Source organism: Rhamphochromis longiceps, linkage group LG12 (assembly GCF_057381845.1).
Source record: "Rhamphochromis longiceps isolate RC_006_pf linkage group LG12, R_longiceps_female_GT1.1, whole genome shotgun sequence".
NCBI lineage: Eukaryota > Metazoa > Chordata > Actinopteri > Cichliformes > Cichlidae > Rhamphochromis > Rhamphochromis longiceps.
The window spans coordinates 9,750,315-9,773,319 of NC_140568.1; the positions used below are offsets into that span (position 1 = coordinate 9,750,315).

General features: G+C 41.3%; 2 protein-coding genes across 2 annotated transcripts; one reads left to right on the forward strand and one right to left on the reverse strand.

Moving 5' to 3' along the window:
• The first annotated feature begins 357 nt into the window (after positions 1 to 357).
• Positions 358 to 14,394, forward strand: LOC146656886 (uncharacterized). The gene is made up of 6 exons (XM_085424676.1): positions 358 to 1,102; positions 8,221 to 8,657; positions 8,768 to 9,668; positions 10,599 to 12,251; positions 12,634 to 12,730; positions 13,167 to 14,394. Exons 1-6 carry the CDS (start codon positions 753 to 755, stop codon positions 13,368 to 13,370), a joined length of 3,642 nt encoding a protein of 1,213 aa, XP_085280802.1. The 5' UTR covers positions 358 to 752; the 3' UTR covers positions 13,371 to 14,394.
• Positions 14,395 to 16,421: 2,027 nt separating this feature from the next.
• LOC146656887 (prolactin-releasing peptide receptor-like) lies at positions 16,422 to 19,243 on the reverse strand. The gene is made up of 2 exons (XM_085426867.1): positions 18,771 to 19,243; positions 16,422 to 17,058 (listed from the first exon to the last, which is right to left on the reverse strand). Exons 1-2 carry the CDS (start codon positions 19,229 to 19,231, stop codon positions 16,422 to 16,424), a joined length of 1,098 nt encoding a protein of 365 aa, XP_085282993.1. The 5' UTR covers positions 19,232 to 19,243.
• Between the last annotated feature and the right edge of the window lie 3,762 nt (positions 19,244 to 23,005).

Sequence of the window (23,005 nt, forward strand, 5' to 3'; positions counted from 1 at the left end):
ATAGTAATTTAATTAAATTATTAAAAAACATTCGTTTTAGACTTAACAAATAAAAAAAACATTTGTAAAAATGTGTTGTAAAAATGTTTTTACGTTTTTAAAAATGGCCATTTTCTGTCCCTTACAAGCACGCAATTACCAGCACTGGACTCAGTTCGGTGGTAACTGCTGACCTCTTTCAGTCTTGCATTGCGTTTCCCAGGCTAAACTGATTCCTGGTCAGTGCTTTTCAGCCACGGTTAACGGTCTGTGAGTTATTAAAGCCCTCCTCCTCTGCGATCCAATCGCTAACTCACTTTTTACAAACGACTGAAGAATTGGCCAATCAGAGAGCGATATGTAGAGTATGGGCGGGAACTCCTTACATCAGGGAAGTAAACTATTCAACTTGGCGGAAAGAACTGTGTTTATAAAAGCCTCTTGAAGGATTTAGTTGCGCTACAGTGCCCTGGTTGGGTTACCTAGGCTAATATTACCATGCAAATGTAATGTAAATGTAAAGTAAGTGTGAACTGAACTCAAATGTTATCAGAGGCTGAGGCACAGCCTTCCAAAGAGGAGGGAGAAGTATTACGACATCATACTGAGCTTCCCGAACTGAAGTCAAGCTAGGTAACCCACACCTAGAACCGCAGAGGACGCCGAAGGTGAACAACAGAGTTCAAGAAAAGGTTAACCAGTCTTCCGTTTTATTGAGGTATTTTTCGAGACAGTTCTGAATAACTTTTAGGAAGGCTTGACGGACTTTAGCGATGTCTCTGGCCGACCAGAGCCAGCAGTCGTATCCTACGAGTGTCCAGGTAACGGTGCACCAGGCTCGGAACCTGCGTACCAAGGGAAAGAATGGCACCAACGACTCCTACGCCGTCATCCAAGTGGCCAAAGACAAGTTTTCTACCTCCGTGGCTGAGAAGTCTGTCGATCCGGTGTGGAAAGAAGAGGCTTCGTTCGACCTGCCGCTCTTCCACCCGGGAAACGCTGAGCGCTGTATGCTATATATCATAGTAATGCACCGTGCCCAAGTGGGGCTGGACAAGTTCTTGGGCCAAGCTGTGATAAACCTGCTGCAGCTTTATGACAACAAGGCTCGCAAAAAGACAGAGTAAGTGTCAGCTAAGCAGTTTTGGGAGGGGTTTGGGGTCTCACAGATTCCCCCCATTAGTTCTGACTAAGTATGTTTAAGTCTTCTTTTACATTTATAATGAGTCTGGGTTTTAGTGCAGCAGCAGCCTTAGAGCACTGCACAATGAAAAATGACTATCCAAATAACTTTCGTTTCAGAGCTTCATATAGAAGAGAAGAGAATAGGGCCCTTTATTGTCATTGTACATGTACAATGAAATTCTAGGTGCTCCACACAAACCGTGCCGGAATAAACTATAAATAGTCGACAGTAGGAATAAATGGGACACAGGAGAAATGTATATACAAAACAAGAGAGAAGTATACAAAAATAAGAGAAAGGCACACAGTGGAGAGCAAACTAGTTGCAAATGTAATGTAATCTAGACCATAAGGCTAGGTTAAATGCATTGTTTCTAGGAAGAGGTAAGTAAGCTGATATCGAGTTTGTTTCCACACAGTTCTCTAGCTGGTATCTATATTCTGCTAAAAAAAAACGTTTCCCACTGAAGGGAACAGACTTTGAAGAAGCAGTAATCTTAATAAATGTTACAGCCAAAGTGCCACCAGTTTTACTGTGACTGGCTTATCATGTGTCACAGTGTAATTCCAGGGCTGTATATTAACTTTCAGAATCACTGGGTAGTTGGATTAGATTTTTACCTCTCAGCTGCAGACTTGAACTTTGCTTCAGCTATTCTGAGGAGGTATTAGCATACCTATTGGGCTTTATAAGTGCCTGTCTGATGATCTAGTTTACCAGCATTTGCTTTGCCCAAAGTAAGTCTAACAATTTACCTACCATTTACCACCAGATTAGCTTTTTATTCAATTAAAAGGAATTCCAGAAGAATTTATGTCAATGTTTGTTATAAAGCGGCAGCACGGCTTATAGTCACTGAGAATTACATTATGTGAAATACTCTGGAGCATCTTTTGACTTTGTATGTGTCCACTGTGAAACACAGCAGTGAATAATGTCATAGTCATTGAGTTTATTGGTTTACTGACTTTGCAATTGCAGGGCTTATCTAGACAAGTTGAGTTTCTAGACACCCACTTGAATAATTCAGTGTTCTGATGTCATATATTTCTTTTGGTTTGCTGTTAAAGATAAACATGAACGTGGGTGGAGCCTCTGTCCTCGTCCTCTTCCTTTTTTCTTTTGTGTTTGGGTTTTAAAACTATCCACTGACTTGCTTGGAAAATGGTCTGAGATCATTCTTTCCTTTGCTTGTCTGTCGTCATTGGTCCAACCCTGCATGCTTGTGGGTTCACTTTTACTTCACAAATTATTTTAAGACAATGACAATCACTAATGCTTGATGGTGGAGGCATGCCTTAAAATCACTTAGCTTTTGTTAATCCTGAGCATTCCTCAAGACTAGCTTAAAATATGTCTGTTCACACCCAGACGCATTACATGAATGGCGCTGACATGGGTGTAACGTGGGTGTAACGTGAATCCAAACAGAGCTTTGCTTTAGAATTGTCAAATTGGGTTGGACACCCTCTTATGTAAAAGCAATGTTAAAAATAAAGGTGGTTTATTTTAGGCTACACTGGTAAAACTTTCCCAGTAACTTTGAAGTGACCTTTGGTAATGAATGAGTGAGGTAGCGCTTGCTACTTCTTAGTAATCACTCACCCCGGGGGCAGCCTAGATTATGGTGCTGGAATGACCTCATGCTCTTTGTTATTGTACCACCATATTTGAAATGTTATCTTTTGCTTGCTCAGGTTCTTTTTCCATGTTCATGCCAAAGTTCATTCCCTGCTATTTCCATTTCATAACTGAGCTCCTTCGTTCTCCTGCCTTGTCCTGCTCCTCCTGTTCTGTAAGATGCAGTATGCGTGCAGGGGTATTGGATGTTGCTGGTTTTCCCTTGAAGTATCTGGTGTTAGATTACTGCGCTGCTCCCCTGTTGTGGTGATACAGGGTGTGACACCGAAGGCTTTGTTTTCCAGTTGAAAGGGAACCTGACACTTTTCCTCTAATACAAAACAGTTTAGCGAGATGAAATTAGGTTTTAAGGCCAGACATCAGATAGATAGATATCAGTTTAACAATTTACTTGGACTTACTCATCTTTGCAGCTCCATTGGAGTGCATTTTTTTCTATGAATGCAAGTTTTACTATCTTAATATACCAGATTGTTTTAAATGTTTTGGGTTTTTTTCAAAGATTCCTCTAAACTCAGTTTTTCACAAGTAGGATATTGAGCTATACTGCATTATGAATGATCTACAAGTAATAGTTATTTTTGCACCGTATTGTCCTAAACCCAGTGTTTATTGTCTCAAAGGACAAAGCAGGAAATTCCAGCCATTTGAAAGCTTAAACTTGCAGGTGGTTGAAAGTTCTGCTGAAACACTCACTGAAATGATTCATTTAATTTATTGTCCAGTTTCCAGGTAATCCGTTTCGCCTTTAGATGTTATTTATGTAGGTTTTAAATTTTAAAAATGTCAAACAGTCCATTAATTTGTCTCTGCAGAGGCAGTAAGGACAAGATCTTGGATAGATATACTTCAACATGGAGAGCATGACAGGGCGAACACTCAAGATAAACAAATCACAAACTCAAACAGAAAAATCATTGTATTTACAAATGCCTCCTCTCAGCTTGGGGTCCTGGATACATTAGAGTAATCTACAACAGCGGTCCCCAACCCCCTGTGAAATGTATGGTTTTCAGGGTTTTTATCGGTTTTCAGTGTTATTTTGTTATCGTTTTTATCGTTAACTCTGTTTTCCTGGGACTTTTCACGTGTGTTATGAATAAATCTTCTTTTTTCAGTACCAGTACTAGTTTTATTTTGTTGTATTTATCCGCGACACCTTAAAGGCCGGTCCGTGAAAATATTGTCGGGCATAAACCGGTCCGTGGCGCAAAAAAGGTTGGGGACCGCTGATCTACAACATATTTGTGGTGGTACCGCTTTTGTTTTTGTCTTCTACCTTCCCGGTGCCTGAGACATTAAAAAGTGGTATCGACTGTTCTGTGTTTTGTTGCCTGGAGCTGAAGTCTCTCGTCTCTTATAAAGACTCAGTGGGCAGTGAGGAGGTGGTACACGCTGTGCCCAGCTGAAGTGGGTACTCTGTTTTTAGAGTTCTTGATAACTGTGCTTGTTGGTGTGATTGCAATCAAAACTGTTGCAAACAAAAAGAAACAAATAATAAGAGTCTTCTAACCTTTTCAGGAGCTCCCATCTACCACTGCTATGCAGAACCACAGCACACTTATTGGGCTAATATGAGTTGTTTAGAACATACATAAATGAACAAAGTGCTAAAATTAACATTTTAATCTAAAAAGAAAATAAAAATATAAGTAAAAGCAATAACCTTGATAAAAACATGGTAAAACAGACACTAAAAAGTATGCTTGAGAAGAAATTGAGATAAATGGTCTGGAGCTAGTCGCTGTAGTGCTCTGTATGCAGTCATGAGAATTTGAAAACAAATTCTTCAATCAACTGGGAGCCAGTGTAAAGAGTATAATATAGTGGTAATGTGAGCTTGCTTGCTGGGACATGTAAGGAGTCCTGCTGCGGTGTTTGTACATTATTTGGAGGCAATTTTTGTGGTACAGCTTGTCGCATTCACTAAGTCCAGCACGAAAGTTGAGTGAAAATAGAGTGGTCTCATTTTTTTAAAAGCATTTTACACTTTTCATTTTGCTTTACTGTGAAATGTAACAAAATGATTGTTTCACTACTGTAGTTATGACTTTACAGGACAGCTTTAATTTTCCATTTGTATATTTATTCATATTTAAACTAGAGAATATGGTCTATTTTTTTTAAGTCTCTGTTCCAAGTTACGAATCCTGATCCATTTGTAATTTGTAAAGAAAAACCAAGTGGAACATTTCAGGCTTTTATCTTTAATAGTTTTTGAGATACTCAAGCAGAAGGCTCACAGTGATTTGACATGAAATAAACCAGTGACTTTTCTACTTCTGTTTTAGTACCAGTAAGGATATTAATGAAAAAAAAAATCATTTTATTATATACATACCCATCATTTTTTGCTAACTATACAGGGAAGAAGAAGAGAATACGCCCACAAAATATCAGATGTGCTGATCTGAACTGTATGACTAATATGCATACTTCAGTATTTGTGTATTATTTGCATGTCGTGTGATCGTGGCAGTATTGAACAATTTTATCAGCCGTTATCAATTTTCCTCGTATTGTGCAGCCCTAATGCAGAGGCAGTTCCCAGAGTAGGACTCATGTGTTCAGACATATGAGTCACAGTATTTTGCAAACAAAGCGTACAGGAGAATTTCCCATCCATGTGAAATATGACGCCCAGTAACATCAGACTTACCTAATGCTGACATCAGACTAAACTTTCCTAAAGATCATTTTTAACATGGCTGTATGTGGAACAGTAACAGCCAATTGTAGCCTATCTGTATGAGATTGTTTTTATACTTCTTTGTTTTTTATTGGCTGAATCATCCGTACTGGCTGGTGTTGGTTCACAAGATAAGGATGTTTGTTAATCATTACACATGAAAGGGAAGCTATTGACAGTTAACAGAGGGAACCTGTCCAGCAAGACCAGTGAGCTCATGCGTCAGGGAGGAGGCTTTATATGCATGTGCAAACAATACAAAAGTTGGAACAGCCTGACAGCTTGTTAGTACTCGTGTTAATTCATATTGTTTTCGTAGTCCTCTTGGTGCACGCCCTGTTGTTATTGAAGACAAGAGGACAAAGCTGTTTCTTGACTGACTTGTGAAAATGTTATCTCCGTACCCTTGTGCCTCGACTCGGCTAGCGATTGTTTGCTTTGGCATTCTTGGTTTAGAGTGGGAGATGAAGAATGTTTGAATTAGAGTCAGCTTAAATTTAATTATAACACACTTCACACACACAGGGAGGTGCCGTGAGGAATGCTGTTTCACTCCCATGCTTGTTTCCTAGCTGTTTTTCCCTACAGCAGACTATCTGCATATCTGCTGCATGACAAATAAATGTGCTGGCTGTGAACTTCCTTTAAATTGCAGTTTGGTGTCAGATTAGGACTACACAACGTTTTGGGCGGAAATAGATAGCTTCAGAGACCTCAGTTTAAGTCATGCAAGGACAGACGGAACTTTAATAAGATTCACAACATGTTGCACGAATGAAATCAAACTGTGACCTTTACCTCATGTGAAACGGTCAGAGGAATGTACTGTGAAACAAAAAGGTTAAAAAGGGGAAAGGCTTGACAAAATGGGCGCGACTGCTGAACTATTAGTACATCTAATAATAGCATGGTTTTGAGAAAAACCTTTAGAGCCCTTATAATGTCTTTGTTTTAAATTATACAAATGGAGAGCAACAGTATGCAGTGGCACTAACTGCGTGTTTTGGCTTGCTTTTAAACGGGCCTCTCCAGAACACTCTTACCTTTCCCTTACAGAAAATAAAAGCTGATCCTGTGCAACAGAGAGGACATGATGGGGGAGCCTGAACAAAGCTGCCGTTGGCATGGTACTCCTAACAGGAACTACAACAAGCTGTACAGTATAGACACCTGACAGTCTCAGGTTAACAATCGGCAGACAAATGCCAGCAGGGCTGATGTATTAGACGTCACAGGTGTTAGGAATCTGCTCATTTTGGTTCAGTTTTTTTTTTTCAGTCAGATATTTATTCTTCAATGTCTTTCATACATAAAACGTCATTTAAGCCCTGCATTCAAATTATTGTATAAAAGAGTAATGTCATGACCAAAAGCAGGTTTTTGAAAAGCAATGCACACTCCAAAATTACACTGAAAAACTGCAGGACATTTGATAAGCCAAAATCAAAAAACATTTTCAGATTTAGCTCACGTTATAATCACAATAACAATTGTCAAATTGTTGAAACCATTAACATTTTTCATGTCTAATGCATTGTATCTGGGAATTTTGACGTGATGGATTAATGAGGCCTGTAACAACTAGAGTGTTTTCTATATGTTTAAAAATCTATTTGTATATAATAATTTTCAGTATAATTTCCATCACATTTTTTTATTGTGAGAAAAAGATTGATAGTAATTACATAAAACAAATATAGTTAACTCAATTTGCACTTTGTAGCAGTGTTTAAGAATAAGAGTGGTGACTGTGGAGGCAGCATTAAAAAATCTAAAGTAGAAATCCTGAGAATAAAGTTGCAATAGTAAATCAACCTGTGTTACAGAGTTTGGGGGATTTAAGATTTATTGTTTACATGTCTCAATTTAGGGCTGTTCGACATAATGATATATATCGGATGACGATATAAAAACGTCTATCGTTTCATTTTACGCTATCGTTTGTTTTGTGGTGTCGCAAAATAAACTGTTTATGGCAATATTTTCTCATCGTTTTGATGGTGACTGTAGTGGCTATATTAATTTCTTAAAGTTCTCTCTTTCTCTTATATTTTATGTAACCACACTACGGAAGGACAAGCGCCTGTTTTTATGCGTTGTGGTTAGCAACAACGACGATAACAACATCGCGTGTCCATATTCCAAATAAATCTTTCACAATAAAGCTCAAGATCCTGTTGAGACTTTTCAAAGTAAACTGAATCACGTGAAAGAGCAGATTATTTACGGATGAGAATTAAAAAAGAGCCACCAGGTGCTAAAAAATAAACCTTAGACTCAAACGTTAGAACAGGCTTTTCCCCACAGCACGCTGTGTAATAAATACTCACAAAGAAAACAGCGGCTGTTACAACTTATGTCTAAAAATGTGTAGTTTCATGCATCGGTTAAAACATTCGACTCCAGCTACATGACGCGCAGCTGGAAACACTTCCCGCAAGACGAGCTGCCCGAGAGTCGCAGAATTTACAGAAAATGTTACATTTTTGTGATTTATATCGTTATCGGACGATAGAATTCTTATATCAGGATATGAGATTTTGGTCATATCGCACAGCCCTATCTCAATTTTTTTTTTTTTAAGGTTCAGGTTTTTGTGTTTGTGTGAATCTGTGCATCCTATATAAAGATAAATCATATAAATAGTTCTGAAACAAAAGTCAAATCCTGTTATCTTCCGATAACTCAGTTTTAACACATGATTCATTATTTCTGACATTTGCAGATGGTTCAAGCTGGTGGACAAAACGGGAAAAGAGGACAAGGCACGAGGAGAAGTGCTGCTAGATATCCAGTTTATGAGAAACAATATGTCAGCCAGCATGTTTGACCTTTCCATGCAGGACAAACCACGCTCTCGCATTTCCAAGATAAAGGACAAAGTGCGAGGGAAGAAAAAGGATGGTTTCTCCGACTCGGCCTCAGCGATTGTGCCCTCTGTCAGCCAGGTCCTCACAGACAGTGAGGGCGAGGCTGACGCGCAGTCACTTAACCAATCTCCAGATGAGAAAAAGAAATCTAAGCTCAAAAAGCTCTTTGCCCCCAAATCAAACTTGCAGCGTAACATCTCACAGTCCATGTCCACACTGGGGACGCTGCCTGAGAAGAATTCATCTCTGAGTGGCAGCCGCTCATCTGGTCTCAATGTCAACTCTCCTGATGGTAATTTAACCTCTGTTCTCTGTTTATTGTTTGCTGTTGCCAGCGCAAGTTGCATAAGTTGTTTTGCATGTCAACAATGACATCATGCCTCACTGTCTCTCTCCCCGCAGTTAAGAAGAAATTCAAATTGGGACACAAACGAACCGGCAGCTCTGACAGCAAGGTGTCTTTGGGTCCTTTCTCCCTGCTGGGCCGCTCCAAGCAGAGCAACAGTGACCTGAACAACCTGTGCATTAACGGCAGCCATGTGTACACAGAGGAGACAGAACCCAAGAGTGGATCTACTCTCAGTCTAAACAGCTCTGGTCGAGGCTCTGTGGAAGATGTCCGCAAACACACTTCTGATCTCTCTGCAGATGCTTTCAGGAGTGTATCTGTCCCATCAACAGACAGAGCATCACAAGAACAACAGCACCATCAAGAGGAGGAGGAAAGAAGGCAAGCAGAAGAAAGGCGCATAGCAGAAGCAAAGAGGATTGAGGAAGAGGAGAAACACAGGGCACAGCTCAAGAGGCTGCAGGAGGAAGAGGAGCGTAGACTGCAAGAGGAACAGGAGAGGAAGAGACGCTTCCTGGAGGATGAGGCCAGGAGGAAGAAACAGATGGAGGAGGACGAGAGGCGAAAGCAAGAAGAGCAACGCAAGATGATGGAAGCAGCAGAAAATCAGCGGCTTGAGGAGGAGCGTCGTCGAGCAGAGGAGCAGAAACGTCAGGAGGAGGCGTCCATGAGTGACAGACTGTCGTCCTTGTTCGGGATGATCAAGAAGAAGGAGGAGAAAAAGGAGGAGGTACAGCTGCCCACCCCAGCCCGTACTTTGGATGCGCAAGATCCCAATCAGCCTGTCTCCCGTCATTCCACCAACCCATTTGAGGACATCACCCTCAGCTCAGATGTTTCTCTAAGCAGCAACGTCAGCCCAACCGATCATCAGAAATCCAGCAGCAAGGCACAAACCCCCTCTGCCATGGTCTTCCTTAACCGCACCGCAAAAGTGTCTGCAGTCAAACCCAGGTAGGCCTTTTTCTCACTACATTGCACAAAGCACACTTAACCATACAGTCTGCACTAAATATGTCATGATGTCACGTGCTTCTGATTGGTCAGTTTTGCTGTATATTATGCCTTTCAACACTGAACCCTGGAATTTACACAACCTTCTTATCTGATCTTGCTTTTGTCATGAGTTACTCTTAACTCCATCCTCCGATGGCTGACGAACCTGTGAAACCGGTTTGGTTTGTACCGATGACAATGAAGGTGGGGTTTAAATCTGTAAAGATGTTGTGGAACAAGTTGTAGGCTGAACAAAGTTCATAAGGAGCGACTGAGCCATAGTGCTGCTTTCTGCGTGAATGTCGTGGCTGGTTCGATTTTCTTTTCTTTTATATTGTTTTTAAGATCTTTTTTTAATATCATTGTTTGTGTTCTGGATCGGACTGGAATTCTTAGATCTGGATCATAATGGTAGGTGAATGACCTTTTTATTGCTGCTGTTGTTGCAGTAATCTTTGATTTCCAAAATGTTTTAGAGATTTAGGCCATGAAAGATGGCCTTTAAATTATGTTGCAGTGTTAGGCCTGCATGGAGTGATCGAAGTAGGATGATGTTATTGTTGTGTACAGTCATTAGGATAAAAGAGCGACCGTAAAATGTGTAAATATCAGCAGCTTCCTCTCATTGAATAGTGGACCATTTTATGGGAAAATATTTTGTTATACTAGCGGCTTGTTTCAGTACAAAGGTGGAACAGTCGATAAATCAAAGTGAAGAGTTTATTGATTAGTGTTAAACAACAGCTACATTATATGAGCCAGTACATGGGGAATGTAGTTACCTGCTTGTTGAGATGTTATCTGCTTGTTATTGGTGACGGTTTATACACTGGTGAAAGTGTGGGTGCCAGTAATGACCTGTAGGCCTTTGTTTTCACTCCTTGGCAGATTGGCTCAATCTTTGGAGCCTGAACCTGCTGACTTCCAAACCCCCAGTCAGCTGTCTCCTTCCCCAGCCAACTCTGAGTCCATCCTGTCCAGAGTCCCATCTGGGTCCCCTGATACTTTCTCCAGCCTCCACTCATCTTTAGCTCCAAGAAATAGCAATCAAAGCCCACCTAGTTCTCCCCGTGGCAACACAGAGAATTTGTCATCTGGATCTGAGGGGTCTTCACCCACCATGGCAGATCAGAACAGAAGGGCCCTCCTACCACCCACTTACAGGAACCAAACCAGAGGAAATCTTACTCCTGTCAGAGAGATTCAAAACCCGGCTTATGAAGAGCCAGAAGAACCGCAACCAGGCAAAAACTCTGTACCACTTCCAGATTATGAAACCCTCTTCCCTCAGAGGAGACACGGGGTGAAAGGGCAGCCTCGATGGGATAATATAATTGCTGAGGTCAATCAGAAACACAAGAGTGCACCTGCACTCTTGGGTCCTGAGATGAGTGTGGACGGTCCATTGGAGCATACACCAAGTCCTAGGTCTTCTGTTTCACTGGAGACTCCTAACATGAGGCTTTCCCAAGCTAAACCTCAGGAGACCAAACCTGTGTCAACAAAAAAAGCACCAGCCCCGACTCCTCCTAAACCAGTGACATCTCCACTTCCACGATCAGCAGCAGATTCCAGTCAGAAACAAAGCCCGAGTGTTTCTCAACAGTCTTCAGTGACACGTAGTCAACCTGCATCCCCAGCATCAGTAATATCGGACACTTCAAGCAGAGTTACGTCAGGAGATGGTGCAAGAAAGGTGCTGCAACCTTCACCCACACCTTCACCCAGAACACCAAGCCAGATGGACTTGAATACACCACCTTCAAGTGATCAAAGCAAAGAACAGGCCACCATGAACAAAGAAGCACCCACAGCTAAACCCAGACAAAGGGTCAGTGTCAACGAGCTAACAAAGGAACCACAATCTGCTGTGAACGGTAACATCCCAAAAGTATCTAATTCAAGTATGAGCAGCACGGACAAAAAGTTAAAAGACGGCTTTGCAGAGGAGGACCCATTCCCCAGTACTCAGCTTCTTTCCAGAGACCCATGGACGCTGCAGAAGGAAAACGGTGATTCACTTTTTACTGGCGATGCTAGTAGGAAGGAGGCGACACCTCGAGATTGGGGAATGACAGCAAGTGACTTTGATAAAGTTTTTGGTCAAGAAAAAACACCAGATCCTTTCACCAGTTTTAATGGCAGTGATCTGAAGAAACAGAGTGAATACAGGAAAACGGATGATGAGTCAAAACTAGACAGTCCTGCTTTCCAAAGAAAGAATTCACAAAAAGGAAAGAAGAGCCTTCCATCCACAACTCCCACACAGCAGATAATACCCACTGCCACTCAAGGTTTCAGAGATATCCCACTGCTGCTTCCCAATGATGGGAAAACACAGAGCAGTTTCAGTGAAGGAGAGGATCTTTTTGGAGACCGATCTTTTTTTCAAGCTTCAGAGCCCCTTCAAGTAGTTATGGAGGAACCAGAAATCTTGTCTGGGGGGAAGGAAACTTTGCGAGCGATGGTGTCACCATCTGAGGTTCAGCCTGTCAGTACTCAGAATAGCAATGGAAGCGGGCTAGCGATAAATTCACGCAGGTGAGATTGACCAGGCTATTTTCAGAGTTAGCCTTTGATGAGGGTTGAGCTTGATTCAGTTATGGTGGATCACACGTGGTGCTGTTATACTGGGAGGCGAATAAGTCGCTGGGATTTATCTTGTGGTGTGGCTGTTTTCCAGGCTGTGATTTCTTGGAAACTTTCCTCACACTTGATTTCAATCTGAATGTTGAATATTGCACTTCAAATGCACTTTGAATACGATAGAAATGATTATGGAAGATGATAAAACACATCATTTAATTGTTTTTCTCCTACACAAAATATTTCTTAATCATTTTCTGTGGGGTTTCTGTACCTCTTCTTCTATTTACTTAGTAAACTATCAGGCCTTACAGTAACGTAATGCCTTTATTTACAGGCCTCATCCCGTGAAGCCTATGAGCACATCAGAGAGCCAGAGCGTCCACGCTATGAAAGAGATAAAGGTCCGGGACAGCACACCAGCGAAGATAAAGGTACTGTCATACTGGTATAATGTACTGGCACGTAAACACCGTTAACCTGACCGGCTTTTGCTGCAGGAACAATTCGTGCCTGGATAACCTAAAATCTCTTTTCCACTGTGCAACATGGTCTGCACTGTGCTCTTATTTACAAGGAGTAGCATGGAAAAAAATGCCAGGTGGTGCTATGAGACGATTGGATTTTACACATCTAAGATCGTCTGGCAGTCTGCTCTCAAAGTGCTTTTAGAAACTTTCTCAAAAGTTCTTCTTGTCTCTCTTTTCTTTAACTTGGCAGATGGTGATGATATTAATTATTTTGTCAGAAAAGTAATGGAACTTTTATATTCCAATTTCTTTGATTTGTTTTTCTTTGTGTGCTTAAATGAATTCCTCAATATGTCCTAATTTAAAAAGCATTCACCAAATTATCTTTTTTTTCATTCAGATGATGGACTCTGTGGAAAGTGGACCGTACACTCAGCTGACTCAGGAGGAGCTGATCACAATGGTGGTGAAGCAGCAGGCTGACCTTACCAAGAAGGACGCCAAGATCGTTGAGCTTGAGGAATACATAGACAACCTGTTGGTCCGTGTCATTGAGGAGAAGCCGAGTATCCTGTATGCCCTCAATGCTGCCAAGCCAGTGTAAAGGAATGTAAACAGGACTTAATTCTGCTTCCTGTTTGTGTTTGTACTGTATTATAAGACAGTGTCTTAGAGCATATGCACTTTTTTAACTTTCAAACAAATAGATGCTGGAGTGTAAAAAGCAAGCAGAAAATCTTTATATTAAAAATAAGAAAAAAAAAAATGTTGTCCCGACACTAAGGTACTGCAACTTATTGCAAAATATACTAATCATTATAAATAATGAAAACTGGATTCAACTTTTATTTAATAAAGTAGTTTTTTTAAGTCTACACTGGGCAGTCTCTAAGTTTTGCTGTGTAGTGAATAATCACTGAAATCATTCATGTATGTTGTCTTCCTCCACTAAAGTCTTTATTTTTATTTTCTTTGCCTCATCTTTTTGAAAGCATGTATTCTTTTAACCACTTAACAGCAGTCATTATATTGTACTCACCACATATGAATGTCACCTGGATATCCAGTCCTTAAAGACACTGTGCCTATTGTTGCTTCAGAGAGGTCTTACATAGAAAACCAGCATCGACTAAAATAGAGCAGCTGCTATGTTCTCAGCAGATTTTGAATCGTATACCGAGTTAAGCAATTTTGTCTCCATTGTGCTCATAGTTCAAATATTATGCAAGTTATACTACAGTTTCCTGTTCTCCTTAAATTAATTAGAAACTTTGAGCACTATGATGTGTTTTGTTGTCTTTTGTGAAGTAATTTAAAAATCAAGATCAGAGTAAAAGACTTGTTTTAGTAAGTCGCCTTGTCTCTGTTTGATCTTCACTAATGATGCCTTTACAAACTAAAACTGTTTGATGATAGCATGGCAGTAATGATAGCAATATTAATCAGTATGTCTGTCCAGACTTGTGCCTTCCAGACCTTCTTTTCATGTATGATCTGTTGTTTTTCTGGAGTGAGAGCTCACTGCATGTACAGTCTGATCTATCCAGTATTTGTAATATTACAGCTGATGTAAATGCCTGAAAACGCTGTGTTTATTTTCAAATAAAGACACTAATTATGCCTCTGGACTGTGCATGTGGTTGTTTACCACCATTGTGTGTTTGCAAGTAATATACAACACAACTAAATGAAATATTTACATAATAATTATTTAGCTCTCAGCGAAGGTTCTAATTGCACTAACAATTCCAGATGTTCGGTGTCTTCCAATTTCTGGCAGGTTTATTTTTATGCTTCTTATCTCCATACCTACGAGGATGAAAAAGCAATGTAGCCATGGTAACATACATAGCATGTTTTATTGTACACGCTGCCTGACTTTTATCCAGAACAATAACATTGCATTTGAGCGTGTTTACTTTTTCACAATATTCTCAGTCTTTTGCGTTGTTCTCGGCAGTTACAGCATTGTAAATGTAAATGGGTACATATATTTCGAGCCTTTACAGTTTAAATGGCAGAAAATCACCTCAAGCTGTAGCGATCAGAGTTCAGGCATATGGTAGCACTCAAACAATCAGCAGCTGTTGATAAATAATAAGCACTTGAACACGTACGAATTGCTGTGAATATGCCAAGTAAGAGTTGGGCACGTGGGGATTCAAAACAGACGGTGGGGAAAGCTGGGATGCCACGAAAGCTGAGGGCAAAGCCATCACGCGCAAAACTGGAGAATATATATATATTTATATGAAATATCTTCAAATGTATTTGCACGCCATTGCAAGCAATCATACTCACTTTTAAGGAACTGACTGTTATGACCCTAGATCACACGAACTGCAGCCAATTGAACTTTTCACATACGTGGCGCCCTCTAGAGGTGAAGCACTCTCATTAAGCATTAAGCGCTCTTAAATATGTTTCAAATCCTTCATAACTTATTGGAAACGTGATCTATTTGACATTATTTCATTAAAGACTTTAGATGTTCCTCACCCAGTACCAAGTCTAGTAACTTTACGTTTCATACTTTCCATTTTATTTACATATGATGCTGAACAACAATAATCTTATGTTTACAGCCTCTTCTCTTGCATGAATGATAAATAAATGAGTTGGGACTGAGCTCCTTAAAATTCATATCTATAATATTTGCATTTTACTGTATTTTTGTGAAGAGGACATGTTTTCATAAAATCCTAGATTTTAAAAAGATGCCAAAAGTAAATCTTACTCTTCTTCTTTTGGATGCTCCCTTTAGGGGTCGCCACAGCAGATCTCCCTCCATCTCATCCCCAGCATCCTCTGTCACGGTTGATCTGATCTTGTCTCTTTCCTCCTGTCTTACAGCTCCATCTTTAATATCCTTTGTCCAATATATCCACCATCTCTTTTTTGCACATGTCAAACCCTCTCAAGCCCTCTCGAGCTTGTCTCTCTCTAACTCTGTCTGCTCATTTCTAATCCTGTCCCTCCTGGTAATTCTTTTCTTAGCATCTTCAATTCTACCACCAGCTCAGCCTCCTGTCTTTTTGTCACCAGCACGTCTTCAAACCACACATCATAGCAGGTCTCACTGCCATCTTGCAAACTTTCCTTTTCACTCTTGCTGTTATCCTTCTGTCACGAACCAGGGACAACACAAAGCAAACATCACATCTGTAGTGCTCTTTACTCTACATGAAGTCATGTTGCTGCTCACTTATCATCACCTTTTTTTCTCAGCCTAGCCTCAACCAGTCTTTCCCATCTCTTCATGGTGTGGCTCATGAGTTTTATTCCTCTACAGCTCTGCACATCACCCTTGTTCTTGAAAATCAGTACCAGTAAACTTATTTCCTGTTCCTAAAGCATCGTATTGTGTTAAACAATCCTGGAGAGTTTGAAAAGAGGAGTGATGGAGCATATCTCTGGATTGTAATGCTATATCTCTGTCTGATCAACAACACAGGGACATGTTTGACAGTATCCTACTAATTTAGTTTGTATATCATATGGATGCCGGCTAAGAGCTGGATCATCATACATTAGACTCCTACCCTATCCCATCTATGCCTAGGCTGCTCTAATTCTGACTGTTTTAAATATTATCACTGCTTTACCAAAATGAGATGAGTGTGGGTACCCAGTTTCAGCTTAAAACACAAAAGCTTCACAATACCACACTGGCTGTGGCGCAGTTGTTGGCTGAGATGCCAATGCGACGGCGGCACGTGAACATTTTGCGAAGCTCAGCTCGAAAGCGGTCGTGCAGCCAGGCGTAGAGGAAAGGGTTACAGCAGGATGAGCTCATTGCGCACAGATGGCAAAGCAGCTGAATGAGTAGAAAGTACTGCTTGTCGATCAGATCGATGTCAATGTCACGCAGGACATTGAACACGCTGATGGGCATCCAGCAGATGCCAAATGCCGCCACCACCAGGGACACCAGACGGAAGGTCTTGCGTTTGCGAACGCGCTGAGCCTCTGCCTGGCTCTCTGTGTGGTGGCCGGGTATGACGCAGTTCCGCAGTTTGACGGAGATGCACAGGTAAGAGATGCAGAGGGCCGACAGAGGCAGGACGTAGGTGATGAAGAGAGTGCTGTAGGCGTAGGCCAACCGCTGCCTCTCCTGGCCCATCCAGAACTCCTCACAGATGGTGAAGCCTTCATTTTTAAATTCCACGTGGTAGGTGTGAGCCACAGCCGGGGCCACCAGACAGCAGGACAACAGCCAGATCCCAGACAGGAGGTAGGTGCACGCCAAGACCGAGATCCGCTTTTTCAAAGGGTGCACCGTGGCATAGTATCTGCGGAGTCCATGAGTAAAAAGGAGCAAAGGAAATGTGGATAGAAAATGATGGAATCAGTAATTGGCAGGGGCAAAGACAAACAACATTTACCAGTCAATATGAGCGACAGTAATCAGCGCACAAATTACCATATGCTGTTAAGGACAACGGATAATACAGGCTGAAAAATGGCAGCAGCACAACATCAATACTAAATTGTCTGTTACCAGGAAAGTAACATGTTTTAAGCTTCACAAATAATAAATCTAATTCAGCTCTGTCACTGCAACCAAGGTGAATGGATAAGCCTAGATGTGTGCTGGGTTACTGAAACAGACACACGAGTCCGACAGAGCTTCACTTAACAATAATGTCCTCATTCAGACAGACTTACATTTAGGTAGCACTAAACTGATTGAATTAGTGCAGAATATTTAGACTAGTAGAGTAGCTTCAAATGTCTTTCCTTATTTTCTGTCATATGTGCAACAACAGCAGATGTTGACAATAAATAAACAAGCTCAAAGCTCAAGCTTGGATCCCTCAGTTTTACACAGAGTTATATTCAGTTTTTCTACTCTTGCTCTGTAAGACATTAGTGAAAGTACAGTCATCGTAGGCAGACAGCTCTGTCTGTGAGCGCAGAAGCCCCGCCCACCTGCCTTTCAAATCTGGTGTTTAAGAGCCAGATCAGAAGTTCCACAGTTGCACCTCAATGTAGTCGTTTTTTGTGGTAGCTGTAAAATCAATAAAGATTGTTTTTCTCCTTGATTGTGAATACGACCCAGTTTTGAAGGGCAGATGACTCAAAACGAATACAGGTTGAAACAAGGTGTGGTATAGGGTAATTAAGGATTATTTTGAACTGTGAATCATGCAGAGCTGCTTAAGAGCATGATAGGTCTACTTTACAAAGCAGTGAAGTTGTACATCAATAGTAGGTGATGCGCACTTTAGCTAAAACCAAATAATTTAATACTGTATTGCATTTAGGGAGATACCACTGTGTTCTTTGTAAGTTCTTGTCATGAATGACCTTCACCTGTTTTAGATTTGAGGGTCTGCCTTTTTGTCGCAGTGACCACCTGCTTGATTTAAAGTCTCAGGTTTTGGACTTTCACCCTTCTCTGGTGTTTCTGGTCCTCTGTCTTTTGAGCCATTATGCACATTCATGTCATGTTTGCACTTAAGAAAAAAAACAATCTTTGTTGGTTTTACAGATGACATAAAAACTCACCACATCAAGGTGAATTTGCATCTGAAGCCGGAAACTTGTTCACTAGGTCCTTCACACAGCAGCTAGACTGATGCGTGGTGTAGCATGGCAAGGTAGACACAGGTGTTATTGATAACAATCAGTTAGGGTGCCATGCTATTTAGTGTTTCACAGTCATTCAAGCAAACAAGCAAGTAGCAGGGGGTCCTGAACCATCAAAATAGTAATTACAATTACCGTTTATCCTGCCACTGCATGTCAAAACAGCGGCTGCTGAAAGTGTCTATTTTCTTTGAGACAACAGTCATTGTTAGGTGTTGTGTGCAAAATGAATGCTATATTTAGCTTTGTTTTTGAGGGATAACTAGAGCTGGTTTACAAACGCTTCATGATGAAAAGTTTTTTGTCCTTGTTTGTACATTGTTTCTCACAGACACAGCATGCTGCATGCCAGCGAGATGCTGGAGGTTTACTTACAGTTTTTCCCACTGCATTCTGACTCATTGTGACTTACCTGTCTACACCAATGGCAGTGAGGGTGAACACTGACACGTACACCGTCACCGGCTGTATGAGGTACACCAGGTAGCACATGAAGCGACCAAACACCCAACCGTGTGGGTTGAAGGCGTAGGCCAGCGTGAAGGGGACACACGTAGCACACATCAGCATGTCAGAGAAAGCCAGGTTTCCAATGAAAAAGTTGGTGACGTTGTGCATCTTGCGAGTGCGGCAGATGACATAGAGGAGCAGGTAGTTGCCAAAGACGCCCACCAGAGCCACGAGGGTGTAGCAGGGAATGATAAGCAGCTTGAAGGACTGCAGCAGCTCCACGCCCGCAAACTGGGGGCTGCGCTTGGAGGAGCTGTTCTGCAGCGCCACCTCAAACACCTGACCAGAGTCGTTTCCATTTGCAGCTTGTGTCACACACGGAGGGGTGAGCTCAGCTGCCCACCCACTGCCCGAAACCTCCATCCTGAAAGGATGGTGTGAGCCTACAGAGATGACATCATAAACAGAGTCAAGTACAGTTCAACATGCACAGTGAAATGTCAAATTTGGCCAAGGGAGACATGTGCAAACAAGAACAGGCAAAGTGATTGAGAACGCTTTTCCTTTTATTACAGGCCTGCAGACAGGCTGAGCAGCTTCATGAGCCTTTGTCCAATTATTTTTCTTGTCCTTGAAGTAAATGATTTTTTTCCTCCTGTGTAGCTACAAAAAACAAAAAACCCACTATGCTGAAAGCAAATTCCTTTTATTAGACTACGGTGACAATTTACTGACTAACTACATGCAGAAACCAAAATGAACTGGGGTTATTACTTCAGTGTAACTCAGACGAGTAGGGCCTAGTCATTTCCCAGTCAGTTCCACAAAACTTCCATGCAAACACTCAATATCAAAGCAAATGCTGCTGGATGACTCACGCCATTATCTCCCCATGCACCATGTATGTGCAGTGTTTATGTGGTCAGCACAAGAGGTGTTGGTCCCTGTTAAATCAGTTCAGCATATATACTCAAGTGAGGGAATTTAAATGATTCATGCCAAAAAAACAAAAAACAAAAAAAACGCAGGATAATATAAGCACTATAATAAACTCACCCAGCAAGGACACATTTGGCCAAGACTGTGTAAGAAATTTATGTTGATGAAGAAAAAACCAGCAGTGGAGGCTGAATATTTGAACTGCCAGGAAATATTACAGGGGGGAAAATGGCCAGAAGGTGCAGTGTAAGGACGGCAGTCCATCACAATATCTCAAGTAACCAGTACACAACCCCACACTGTTGTGTCTCTAAGAAAGATTAAAAATTTGGGTTGGTCTTTCTCGATTTTAGAGAATTTGCCCGATATTTTTGCCTCTGTGCTTGCTTTTGTGATCCTTAGTTAATTGTTTATATATCTGAACACCGTAGATTGCAGCAATTTATGTCCTGAAGTTACGCCACACTGTGAACAGTGGACAGAGAAAACTCACATATGAGTCGCTGTTCATCAATGGACGAGAGTGAGAGTAAATGAATGTAACACGTTTGTCCACAGGAAAAATGTTACAGGAAAAATAGGTCAGAGATTTTTGGCACAAAGCTCGTTTCCTGCGCCAAAAAGACCCGATATTTCTTTTTTATTAGTTTGTTTTAACACTCCCGTATTCCTTATGCTAAGAAAAAAAGGAGAGAAAATAATAATAACGCACGCTGGTACCAGTAGCGTGATCTCATACATTTTAAAGAACATATCACCATTTAAAAGCATTGGAAATATTTACAGTTTCAGGGTCAGCTCTGGAATACCTCGACGCAGATAAAGCGAGTGGACTGACAGCTATAAAACTGTCGGACATACCGATGACAAAACGCAAGTGATTAAAAATCCTCTAAATAACTTTCAAATGTCTCCAAGGAGAAAAAGCACGTTGCATCGTGCCTGCATCATTTCCGCTCTTCTCACACTCGACGTGCTGACTTTAGATGCAGTTAGACTTTGTCAATTTAAATTTGCACAACATTACAAGCCAAAGCAGCACACCTACCGTCTACAGATGTCTCAGTGTTCCAGCGCACGGAATATCCAGCTCGGAGCTTCTGTGCGTCTGTGGAGAGATGCGCGCTTCTCACACAAATCCACGCTTATAGGTTTACGGACACCAAGCACAGCCATGCATTCCGAATCCTTCATTAACGTGCACTGTAACAACTTCAGTTGTTTTAATTAATCAAGTGTTTGTGTGAGTGTGGGTGTGTGTGGTGATCAGCAGGTGCAGTCCGGCTGACTGGGGGAGGAAGTCTCGCTTATATATCTGCCCCAAACTTGAGTGACAGCTGTGATGACTGGACGGCGTTTCCGACGCGTCTCCTTGGAAGATGGTGTGGCCTGAAAAGCCCGAATAAAACCCTGCAGACTGTACACCTGATTTCAAAAGCAAGGACAGAGCAGGTGGTTAAAGAGACTTTGCAGCTCCATTCCTGCATGTTCTCCTGCTCCTGTAGTTTCAAGTTGCTGTGGCAGATTCTATAGCAAACATTCTCCACGGTATTTGTTGATCATTTCTATTAATGGATAATTTAAAAAATGAATAACGGTTTTATTTCCATACAATCTGTTGCATTAAGTCAAGAATGATTTATGCCCACGCCAAGACGGCTCAATATTCTGTGGAATAAGAGAAGGTTACTGCTATTATGGCGCTTGTGCTTGAACTATCCTCCTTTGTTATAAATATTTGTAAAAGGAACAGAGGGGCAGACTGATAAAGAGGTGGCGTAATGTGATGTCTCAGTTTTTCGTGGCCCTTGTGTGGAGAACAGTCAGAGGTGGAGGTTCTGCAAGCACGATGTTTGATTTGTGCAAACTAACTCTCGGGGGCAGAGGCGAAACGATCCGAGCTTTTTTGTTGTCATTAGCAAATTGATTGAGAATCAACAACCTGAAGCCAGCTGATCAGGGGGATCCTGGTGTGACGTCCACGGCAGATGCTGTGCTCAGTGTGTCTGGGGTTTCAAACCGTCCATTTAAAGCTAGAGAGTTTCGAGTGAGTGCGATCAATTCAGGTTAACTCTCCTCACTTTTCATTCTGCATGGAAAAATCACCATGCAGTTCCCACTCAGCCACCAGTGAGTAGTATCTGCAAAGTCAGCGTTAAGCTAGGATTTATCCTTGAGGGTCCTCAAAGTAGTCAAAACACAGCACTGAGGAATTGTGGAACTAAAGTGGAATCATCTTCAATTCTTGGTGGCATGGATTTAACAAGATGCTGGAAACATTCTTCACAGATTTGAAATAGTCAGCATCAGCACTCAGACAGGCTGTGACATTTAAACAATCCTCATTTGCTACAAAAGGGGCCCAAAGTGTGCCAAGAAAGCAGCAGCCTGAACTGTTGTTGAAGTCATTAACTGGCAAAGTACCACTGCAGGAAAATAACAAGTTGTTTTTTGGCCTTTAAAACTAAATAGGGGGGACAGGGGATAGTTGTAACATTTTTGACATTTCTGTCTGTAAATTAGAGCTCTTTTAAGGTAGTGGATTCAAAATGTAATGCAAAGTATTTACATGTCGTCGCTATTAAATAGTGCAGCTATTTTCTCTGCAGCACACTTACCCATTGCATGGTATGATCTCAAACACAAAGAGTGAAATGTTACAATTAACCCCACAGTCTGGGTTAGTTGTAACATATCCTGGGGTAAAATGTAACACAATGAAAGCTGTATATGTGTGTGTGTGTGTGTGTGTGTGTGTGTGTGTGTGTGTGTGTGTGTGTGTGAGTGACAGAATGCAGAAATCAAGGTTTTGAACATATACCAACCCCCCAAAAAAGACAAATTATGGAATTTTCTGCAACTGAATATTTCATTAATTTTGGTTGGTCTTCCTTGAGTTTGGCCTCATTGGCTCAGTGGGCATTATAACCTACAACTCTTGCACCAACCTTTGAACATAACAATGAAGCTGAAAAAATGTAGTTGTGCACCAGCACCGCAATTCCATTACTTTTTATCATGGCTTACCTTGGTGTGGTTTGCAAAGTGCTTCAGAAAGATGAGGAAATCTGTTTCGTGCACCCATCCTGATTTATTTCCACTACCAGTACTTCCTACTGGTCCATCTCTGACACAGTGGTCTGCATAATGTATGTGTTGGAACACAAACAGTGGAGGAATTGTGTTGCCAATGGCATTAACCGCATATACAAATGCGACCAGTGAACCTCTCTCTGCTGATGTCGTTGCCCCAACTTG